The sequence below is a fragment of the Pholis gunnellus genome (assembly GCF_910591455.1).
Source record: "Pholis gunnellus genome assembly, chromosome: 16".
Lineage (NCBI taxonomy): Eukaryota > Metazoa > Chordata > Actinopteri > Perciformes > Pholidae > Pholis > Pholis gunnellus.
Window position 1 is genome coordinate 22,276,345 of NC_136543.1, and position 10,917 is coordinate 22,287,261.

A 10,917-nucleotide genomic window follows, 5' to 3' on the forward strand; every position below is an offset into this window, starting at 1 on the left:
CTCTCTCCTCCCTCCTCCCTCCTCCCTCCTCCCTCCTCTCTCCTCCCTCCTCTCCTCACTCCTCTGTCCTCTCTCCTCTCTCCTCCCTCCTCTCTCCTCACTCCTCTGTCCTCTCTCCTCTCTCCTCCCTCCTCTCTCCTCCCTCCTCTCCTCACTCCTCTGTCCTCTCTCCTCTCTCCTCCCTCCTCTCTCCTCACTCCTCTGTCCTCTCTCCTCACTCCTCTCTCCTCTCTCCTCTCCCCTCTCTCCTCTCTCCTCTCTCCTCTCTCCTCACTCCTCCCTCCTCTCCTCACTCCTCTGTCCTCTCTCCTCTCTCCTCTCTCCTCTCTCCTCCCTCCTCTCTCCTCACTCCTCTGTCCTCTCTCCTCTCTCCTCCCTCCTCTCTCCTCCCTCCTCTCCTCACTCCTCTGTCCTCTCTCCTCTCTCCTCCCTCCTCTCTCCTCACTCCTCTGTCCTCTCTCCTCTCTCCTCCCTCCTCTCTCCTCCCTCCTCTCCTCACTCCTCTGTCCTCTGTCCTCTCTCCTCTCTCCTCTCTCCTCTCTCCTCTCTCCTCAGAGAGGCACAGAACAACTTCCGGTTCGAGCGAGGATCGAGGAGCGAGGAAACGACAATTAAGAGACTTGGGAAGTATCCTGAGAGGAGAAGTTTGAGGAGAAACTTCAGTCAAAGATCTGATCCCAGATCAGCCTGAGCTCACAATCACACAGCAGACTAGCGGGAAAGAGAAGCAGCACGTGAAGCTTCTCCACTAGCTGCACCAGACAGGCTAGGCTAGCTGGATGATGTCATGCTAACAACTTAGTTAGCTTTAAAACAACGAGGACAGATCCAGCACGGACAGTAGGGAGTGAGGGAGGAGGAGGTAAGGAGACATGAGGACACCAGGGTAGGCAGTGAGGGAGGAGGAGGTAAGGAGACATGAGGACACCAGGGTAGGCAGTGAGGGAGGAGGAGGTAAGGAGACATGAGAGCTCTGTAAGCTACATATTAGTCAAAGTGAACATCTGTTCTTCTTCATCGTTCCTCAGTCTCTTCTGAACTCGTTCATGAGGAATCAACGTTTCATAGAGATGATGAGTTAACAGTGAAAACTCCTCAGAGCTTATATCTCTATGTGTGTGTGTGTGTTTTATATTATACTGAATATTATGATATGATATATATACAGTATATAGTATAATATATATATATACTGTATGTATATATATATATTATACTGAATATTATGATATGATATATATTATACTGTATATATATTATACTGAATATTATGATATGATATATATACAGTATATAGTATAATATATATATACTGTATGTATATATATATATTATACTGAATTGCCTGTGAGGGCGACTACAATAAGATGTTATTTGCTGCTTTTTTTCGTGTTGGAATAAATGTTGAATATTTAACTGTAAAGTAGTGATGCGTGTTTGATAGCTTCATGTTTTTGCATTAAATCATTATGGGATGTTTGCTGACATTGATTGACTGACTGACTGTTCTCACTACTGTCGTAGAATATTTTTATGTTAATCGGGAGAAGAGAGTGATATTCGCAAATCAAAATAATCCAAGTCTCCAAATCATTCAAAGTTGTCCTTTTCCATTTATTCTCTTGCAAGAGAGAGAATCCCCAACACAGCTCTTCACACAGTCTGCTGGGAGCATTTCTTCAACATCAGTTCAAATCCTCACACACTATATACTAAAGCAGGAAGAGTCTCCTCCTTTAGACAGGTCAAAGGTGTCTTACGCTGGTTGATCTGATCTCCCATTTTCCATTGATCTCATTGTCAGATTCATTTACATTAACCTACACATCCCCAGGACAGGAACAAACCCCCAGTGTGACCCTTTCTGACCTTCCTGTGTCTGTCTTTACGGCCCTCTAAAGTAAACCGTAACTCTCAGTTCCTGATCTGATCACAAATCATGTCGACACAGAGCTATCTGTTCTTACCCATGTTTGGACAGAGCTAAATGTCTAACTCTGTTCTAATGTTTCTAACCATTTCATGATACTGATATAGATGTTTTACCATTACACTACGTAACAGTGAATAAATCAGACATGTTGTCTCAAAGCCATGCAGACACAGGAGTTCATGCATTAGTTATTATTATCAGGCTGCTCTGAAATCTCTCCAGCTGATCCAGAACGCTGCAGCTCGTGAACCAACAAGAACTAAGAACAGAGATCATGTGACTGCTGGATCAGCTTCTCTGCACCGGCTCCCTGTAACATCTAGAACATCATTTAAAATCCTTCTGCTCGCCTACAAAGAACTGATTGGTCAAAAGTAGAACAAGAACCAGAACCTTCAGTTACCAAGCTCCTCTTCTGTGGAACCAGCTTCCAGTTTCAGTCCAGGAGGCAGAAACCCTCACCTCATGTAAGACTAGGCTTAAGACTCTCCTCTTTGATAACGCTTATAGTTAGGACTGACTCAGGTTTATAGTTAGGACTGACTCAGGTTTATAGTTAGGACTGACTCAGGCTTTGTCATGATTAGGCTTTGCCTCTGTGTTTTTCTACCCTCCTCACTCTACCTGTCAGTCACTCCCTCAGCCTATTCCCTTCACCTGCCTCTGATCACCAATCAAGCACTTCCCCCTCATCAGCACAACTCCTCTCACCTGTTCTTCCCCCTACATAAACTCCTGCCCCTCAGTTACTCCTTGCCAGATCCTTGTATTGTCTACCCGCCCGTTCGGCTTGTCCTGTTCCCGGTTTTCCCGTCTGTCTTCCCTGTCCTGCTGGAATTTCCTCCCTCGTCTCTGTTCTGCTCTGTGGATCCCCTGCCGATTCCTGTATGGTCTACATTTGGTTTGTTTTGTTCATTAAAATTACTCTCTTCATACTACTCTGCCTGGTCTGCGCTTGAGTCCTCCACCATGCCCCGTGACAGGCTTATAGTTAGGACTGGTTCAGGTTTATAGTTAGGACTGACTCAGGTTTATAGTTAGGACTGACTCAGGCTTATAGTTAGGACTGGCTCAGGCTTATAGTTAGGACTGACTCAGGTTTATAGTTAGGACTGGCTCAGGCTTATAGTTAGGACTGACTCAGGTTTATAGTTAGGACTGGCTCAGGTTTATAGTTAGGACTGGCTCAGGCTTATAGTTAGGACTGACTCAGGTTTATAGTTAGGACTGGCTCAGGTTTATAGTTAGGACTGACTCAGGTTTATAGTTAGGACTGGCTCAGGTTTATAGTTAGGACTGACTCAGGTTTATAGTTAGGACTGGTTCAGGTTTATAGTTAGGACTGGCTCAGGTTTATAGTTAGGACTGACTCAGGCTTATAGTTAGGACTGGCTCAGGCTTATAGTTAGGACTGACTCAGGTTTATAGTTAGGACTGGCTCAGGTTTATAGTTAGGACTGACTCAGGTTTATAGTTAGGACTGGCTCAGGTTTATAGTTAGGACTGACTCAGGTTTATAGTTAGGATTGGCTCAGGTTTATAGTTAGGACTGGTTCAGGTTTATAGTTAGGACTGGCTCAGGTTTATAGTTAGGACTGACTCAGGTTTATAGTTAGGACTGGTTCAGGTTTATAGTTAGGACTGACTCAGGTTTATAGTTAGGGCTGGTTCAGGTTTATAGTTAGGACTGACTCAGGTTTATAGTTAGGATTGGCTCAGGTTTATAGTTAGGACTGGTTCAGGTTTATAGTTAGGACTGACTCAGGTTTATAGTTAGGGCTGGTTCAGGTTTATAGTTAGGGCTGGTTCAGGTTTATAGTTAGGACTGACTCAGGTTTATAGTTAGGATTGGCTCAGGTTTATAGTTAGGACTGGCTCAGGTTTATAGTTAGGACTGGTTCAGGTTTATAGTTAGGACTGGTTCAGGTTTATAGTTAGGACTGGCTCAAGTTTATAGTTAGGACTGGCTCAGGTTTATAGTTAGGACTGGCTCAGGTTTATAGTTAGGACTGGCTCAGGTTTATAGTTAGGACTGGCTCAGGTTTATAGTTAGGACTGGTTCAGGTTTATAGTTAGGACTGACTCAGGTTTATAGTTAGGGCTGGTTCAGGTTTATAGTTAGGTCTGGTTCAGGTTTATAGTTAGGACTGACTCAGGTTTATAGTTAGGACTGACTCAGGTTTATAGTTAGGACTGACTTAGGTTTATAGTTAGGACTGGCTCAGGTTTATAGTTAGGACTGGCTCAGGTTTATAGTTAGGACTGGCTCAGGTTTATAGTTAGGACTGGTCCAGGTTTATAGTTAGGACTGGTTCAGGTTTATAGTTAGGACTGACTCAGGTTTATAGTTAGGACTGACTCAGGTTTATAGTTAGGACTGGCTCAGGTTTATAGTTAGGACTGGTCCAGGTTTATAGTTAGGACTGGTTCAGGTTTATAGTTAGGACTGGCTCAGGTTTATAGCTAGGACTGACTCAGGTTTATAGTTAGGACTGGCTCAGGTTTATAGTTAGGACTGGCTCAGGTTTATAGTTAGGACTGGTTCAGGTTTATAGTTAGGACTGGTCCAGGTTTATAGTTAGGACTGGTCCAGGTTTATAGTTAGGACTGGTCCAGGTTTATAGTTAGGGCTGACTCAGGTTTATAGTTAGGACTGGTTCAGGTTTATAGTTAGGACTGACTCAGGTTTATAGTTAGGGCTGGTTCAGGTTTATAGTTAGGGCTGGTTCAGGTTTATAGTTAGGACTGACTCAGGTTTATAGTTAGGATTGGCTCAGGTTTATAGCTAGGACTGGCTCAGGTTTATAGTTAGGACTGGTTCAGGTTTATAGTTAGGACTGGTTCAGGTTTATAGTTAGGACTGGCTCAAGTTTATAGTTAGGACTGGCTCAGGTTTATAGTTAGGACTGGCTCAGGTTTATAGTTAGGACTGGCTCAGGTTTATAGTTAGGACTGGTTCAGGTTTATAGTTAGGACTGGTTCAGGTTTATAGTTAGGACTGACTCAGGTTTATAGTTAGGGCTGGTTCAGGTTTATAGTTAGGACTGACTCAGGTTTATAGTTAGGACTGACTCAGGTTTATAGTTAGGACTGACTCAGGTTTATAGTTAGGACTGGCTCAGGTTTATAGTTAGGACTGGCTCAGGTTTATAGTTAGGACTGGTCCAGGTTTATAGTTAGGACTGGTTCAGGTTTATAGTTAGGACTGACTCAGGTTTATAGTTAGGACTGACTCAGGTTTATAGTTAGGACTGGCTCAGGTTTATAGTTAGGACTGGTTCAGGTTTATAGTTAGGACTGGCTCAGGTTTATAGTTAGGACTGGCTCAGGTTTATAGTTAGGACTGGCTCAGGTTTATAGTTAGGACTGGTTCAGGTTTATAGTTAGGACTGGTCCAGGTTTATAGTTAGGACTGGTCCAGGTTTATAGTTAGGACTGGTCCAGGTTTATAGTTAGGACTGGTCCAGGTTTATAGTTAGGACTGGCTCGGGTTTATAGTTAGGACTGGTTCAGGTTTATAGTTAGGACTGGTCCAGGTTTATAGTTAGGACTGGTCCAGGTTTATAGTTAGGACTGGTCCAGGTTTATAGTTAGGGCTGACTCAGGTTTATAGTTAGGACTGGTTCAGGTTTCTAAAGAGAGCTACCAAGAGAAGTCTGGAGACTCAACATTAAAAACAAACTTAGTGTTCAAAGGAGGATTAACGGAGGGTGTGGCGACATACAGAACGTCATAAACACGTCAACAATGTTTGTTTATAAAAGTATTTTAATTAAAGTTTTGAAATCTAGCTTTATTGATTTATGTTGTTATTGATATCAAACTTAAAGAGACTGAATGTTTCTGACATTTAGTACAGAACTGAGTACTAGACAGTCTAGTACTGAGTAGTACTGAGTAGTACTGAGTAGTATTGAGTACCACACAGTACAGAACTGACTTAATGAGACAGTAAAGTTGTCGAACTGAAAAGTTGAACCTTGTTGGTTACAGTTTTTGTCCATAACGTGCAGAGTCAGCAGTCTGTCCTCTGAAGCTCTACAGCTGGATGAATCCTGAGTAGAGGCCGTCTGAGTTCTGGTCCGGCTCCGGGCCCGACTCCCCCCCTTCAGCCGCGTGGACTTTGAGGTGTCCGTTGAGCGACCGCTTGGCCTGGAAGCTTTTCCCGCACACCCGGCAACTGTACGGTTTCTCTCCGGTGTGGATCAGCATGTGTCTCTTCAGGTCCACTTCCTGCATGAAGCCCTTCCCGCACACCTGGCACAGGAAGCGTCTCTCTTTGTTGTGGAAGCGGACGTGAATGTCCAGAGTCTGTTTCTGGATGAACTCCTTCCCGCAGAGACTGCAGGAGAACGCCTTCTCCCCGGTGTGGGTCTTCAGGTGCGTCTTCAGGTTGCCGCTCTGGTTGAAGCTCTTCCCACAGGAGCTGCAGGAGTACGGTTTCTCTCCGGTGTGGATCCTCATGTGCATCAGCAGCGCCGCCTGAGCACCGAAAGTCTTCCCGCAGATGTGGCAGGTGTTGCCGATCTCGTGGTGGGAGCGCAGGTGCGCGGCGAGGCTGCCGGCGGACTCGTACTGGTGTCCGCAGAGTCCGCAGCAGCAGTCCGGGTCCTGCAGGTGAGTCTCCACGTGTTTTACCAACGAGGTCCTCTTGTCAAAGGCATCACCGCACGCTTTGCAGAGGAAGGACTGCGCCGAGCTGCGGCGTCTCTTTGGTTTGTCAACGACGTCCTTCCGATGAGTCGCCATGTGCCGTCGCAGGCTGCGCCGTTTTGTGAACTCCTGACCGCAGACGCTGCAGGAGTACACCTCCTCCCCGCTGTGATCCTGCATGTGACGCTCCAAAGACGTCATGTGGTAGAAGGCCCGGCTGCACTCTTTACACTTGAAGGGTTTCTCTGCGGCGTGGACGCGCATGTGTGATGACAGGTTGCCCTTCTGGCTAAACTTCTTGCCGCAGATGTCGCAGCTGTGCGGTTTCTCTCCGGTGTGCAGACGCACGTGCAGCTCCTGCGCCAGAATCGACTGGAAGGTTTTCCCGCAGAAGGAGCAGGTTTTGCTCTTCACCTGGTGCGTCTGCAGGTGAGCCGTCAGGTCGGCGGCAGAGTCCAACCGCACGCCGCAGAAGCCGCAGCAGCAGTCCGAGTCTTCGGCGCAAACCTGCAGGACGTGTTTGAGCAGGAAGCCTTTCCCCTGCAGAGAGCGTCCGCACACGTGACAGCTGAAGCTCTGCGCCGGAGTCGACCTCTTACGTTTGTTCCTGACGGCGAGCGGCGGCCGTCCTCTCTTCTTCTTCCACGAAGATCTCAGAGCCGGACTGTGCTCGGTCCACTTCCTGCCTGGAACAAGGCCGCCGTGGACAGCCGAGCCGCTCGGCGAGGCGGGCGGATCGTCGGCGGGCGAAGGAGAGCAAAGCATCGACGGGCAGGAAGCGTCGCTGTCGACGGGTTCGGCTTCCGTCTGGTTCGGGTCTGCAGGGTCCACCGAAGGCCGGAGGTCTGTGTAGTTCAGGATCACTGAGGAGACACAACGACACCAGATGATCCGGTTTCCTTCACTAGATTCAGACTTTCAGCTTCACGAGAAGCTTTAATGGAAGCTGGAGTCCAACAGTACATCTGAATATGAATCCTTTAATCATCAAAGACACGTTTTAAAGTTATTTATTTATTTATCAGCATTGTTGCTTTAAATGTTTAATGATTATTAAAATAACTGTTAATGATTTAGTGATTCATCAGATGGTTTCAGCTTTAGTTTAATATTTAAGATCAGCTCTGAGATCAGATCTCAAACATCTCAGAAGCTTTAAAATATTCATTTCTGTTTAACAACCAGATGTTCGTCACTAATCAACAGCGTCAAACAACAACAACACGTGTGACGGAGCGGCTGCTGCCCGCAGACGTTGCAACATATATACGTGTATATGTATATATATGTGTGTGTGTGTGTGTGTGTGTGTGTGTGTGTGTGTGACGGAGTCTGTTGCTTCATAGAAACACATAAATGACAACACATGCGTGTGTCACTGGTTACCACGGTGATTGGGGCAGATGACGTACCTTTGGAAAAAAGACTTGAACTTCACATTTATTAAGATACAGTAACTCCATGGGGCTTTTATTTTGAAAGGGTGGGACTGGGTGGGTGAGAGAGGGAGAGGAGTCACGTGTGTGTGTGTGTGTGTGTGTCTCAGGGTACATCTCAAGTCTCTAAATTGTCATTTCCTCGCTCCTCACTTGAACAGGAAGTTGTTCTGCGCCGCCATATTGACGGCCGTCCCAAAGCTCTTATTTAGCTCTGAGGAGGGAGGAGAGAGGAGAGAGGAGAGAGGAGGGATCTCTGAGGAGCCATGAGCGAGGAACCACGAGAACAGACTTCCAGGAAGTGTTTTAACGGCTGACACGCCCCCTCAGTGTTCATCAGTGATGTGATTGGACGCTGCAGCCGATCGACTGATGACGTGTTTCAACATGTAAACAGTGAAGATCAGATTAAACTCTAGTTTATATTTGATCTGTTCTCTGGTTTAAATAGATGTTCATTGTAGTCTGAACAAGAAAAGAACCACAAACAACTTCCTTCATTTAGTAAAGATTTGTGTTTTCATGATGTTTCCTCAATAACTTCATGATGAAAGGATGAAAGTGAATCTTTACATCATTGATCATCATTTCATTCAGTCACTGAGGATCATTCAGAGTTTCATGAGTTTCATCATTTCAGAGAAACAATCATCATGTTCTGCTTATTTCATGATGACGTCACAGTTTAAAACGTTCAGACGCAGATAATCATAAATAAGAAGAAAACATTCCACCGTAGAGATGATCCTGATCTCATGAACACAGTTTAACAGACTCCAGAGACGATCACTGTGTTTATGAGTTATTAGTGTTATTAGTTACTATTATTAGTCCAGAGATCATGAGAACAGACTCACACTCCTCTAAAGTCTCTCCAGCTGTTAAAGCCGACTGACAGCTGATCCAGATGTGATCAGCTGATCCTCGTCATCAGAAACAGAAGTCGCTTCACGTGATGCTTCAGAGGAAAGGACGTCTCATGTCTCTTAAAACATGTTTCCTCGTCTCCTCTCTCCTCGCATGGTTTCCTTCATGCATCCCTGGTGGGAGGGACTAAGACGCAAGGAAAGGAGCCAAGTGAGGGAAACGAGGATGCAATGAAGAGACTTGAGCTGTGCCCTCTGTGTGTTGATCAGCTGCACCAATGAGCTCACAGAAACACCTGTGTGCATGTGTGTCACTGGTTGCCATGGTGATCGGAGGCTGAGGAGCAGTTCGTTTGGAAAAATCACAAAATACTTTCCCGCTCCACTCTGACCGTGACGTCATCACTCCGTGCAACACAAACACATTATAACACCTGAAACTTAATATGTGACGTCATGTAAACTGTTGTCCGTCTGGCTCAGTAACGAGCAGCGTCCTCGCGGTCCTCACGGTCCTCACGGTGTCTCGCGGTCCTCGCGGTGTCTCGCGGTCCTGGTGTCTCGCGGTCCTCGCGGTGTCTCGCGGTCCTCGCGGTGTCTCGCGGTGTCTCGCGGTCCTGGTGTCTCGCGGTCCTCGCGGTGTCTCACGGTGTCTCACGGTGTCTCGCGGTCCTCGAGGTGTCTCACGGTGTCTCGCGGTCCTCGCGGTGTCTCGCGGTGTCTCGCGGTCCTCGCGGTGTCTCGCGGTCCTCGCGGTGTCTCGCGGTCCTCGCGGTGTCTCGCGGTGTCTCGCGGTCCTCGCGGTGTCTCGAGGGCCTCGCGGTGTCTCGCGGGCCTCGCGGTGTCTCGAGGGCCTCGCGGTGTCTCGCGGTCCTCGCGGTGTCTCGAGGGCCTCGCGGTGTCTCGCGGTCCTCGCGGTGTCTCGCGGTCCACGCGGTGTCTCGCGGTCCTCGCGGTGTCTCGCGGTCCTCGCGGTGTCTCGAGGGCCTCGCGGTGTCTCGCGGGCCTCGCGGTGTCTCGAGGGCCTCGCTGTGTCTCGCGGTCCTCGCGGTGTCTCGAGGGCCTCGCGGTGTCTCGAGGGCCTCGCGGTGTCTCGAGGGCCTCGCGGGCCTCGCGGTCCTCGCGGTGTCTCGCGGTCCTCGCGGTGTCTCGCGGTCCTCACGGTGTCTCGAGGGCCTCACGGTGTCTCGAGGGCCTCACGGTGTCTCGAGGGCCTCACGGTGTTCAGCTCTCTTTTCACGTCAATGGAAACATTTTGCTCATTTTTTCGCTGAACTCCTCAGAGTCCGCACATCAGGCCGACAGTCTGCGCACGCGCTGTTAACGCTGCGGGGCCTTTGTACTTTCGCCCGGAAGATGATTATTAGTATTATTAAACAGGATTATAGTCCGTGTTACACTCAATACTTGTGTCACCGCTAGTCATAGAGGCTTTTATCTGACAGGAGTCTTATTTTGAAGGAGAGCGGAACTGACCCACCTGCTCGGTGCAGCTTGACTTCCGGCTTCAGCACGGCATCGAGCAGCCTCCTCTGGCTCTGGATCTCCCGCTCTGACCGCTCGGCTCTGTCTTCGTACTCCGCCACGGTTTCCTCAAACAGACCGACAATCTCCTCCGCAGCCGCCGTTAGCCGCTCGGTGAGCAGCGCTCTTAGCGCCGGGATTTCAGCCGCTTCTTCTCCTTTTTCCACCCGCAGCAGAACGTCTTCGGCGGCGGCGCCGAGCCGCTCGTGTACCGACACCCGCAGCAGCCGCACGGCGCACATTTTGCTCCTTTTTCTGCGGACAAAGAGAGCCAGCGGGGCCGCGAACACACGCACGGAGTTCCGCGTCAACGACGGTTCGCTTTGAGGAGAGCGAAGCGGCGGAAGCGAACAGCGAACTCTGCTGGACCGGAGGGCGAACAACATGATGATTCAGTTACATTAAGAAATATAAATAATTACATGAATATGTTCTTATGTAGCATAAAGCGACTACACATTTATTTGTCAATAAATTAAACTTAAATTGTGACTGAAAAGCAGAA

The 10,917-nt window shown here is 48.0% G+C and overlaps 1 protein-coding gene across 1 annotated transcript; it reads right to left on the reverse strand.

Annotated features, from left to right (window-relative positions):
• Positions 1-5,846: 5,846 nt before the first annotated feature.
• Positions 5,847-10,798, reverse strand: LOC306708516 (uncharacterized protein; the record flags this gene model as incomplete). The annotated part of the gene is made up of 2 exons (XM_079176358.1): positions 5,847-7,449; positions 10,369-10,798. The coding sequence occupies 2 exons, from the start codon at positions 10,796-10,798 to the stop codon at positions 5,972-5,974; spliced, it is 1,908 nt and encodes a 635-aa protein (XP_079032484.1). The 3' UTR covers positions 5,847-5,971.
• Between the last annotated feature and the right edge of the window lie 119 nt (positions 10,799-10,917).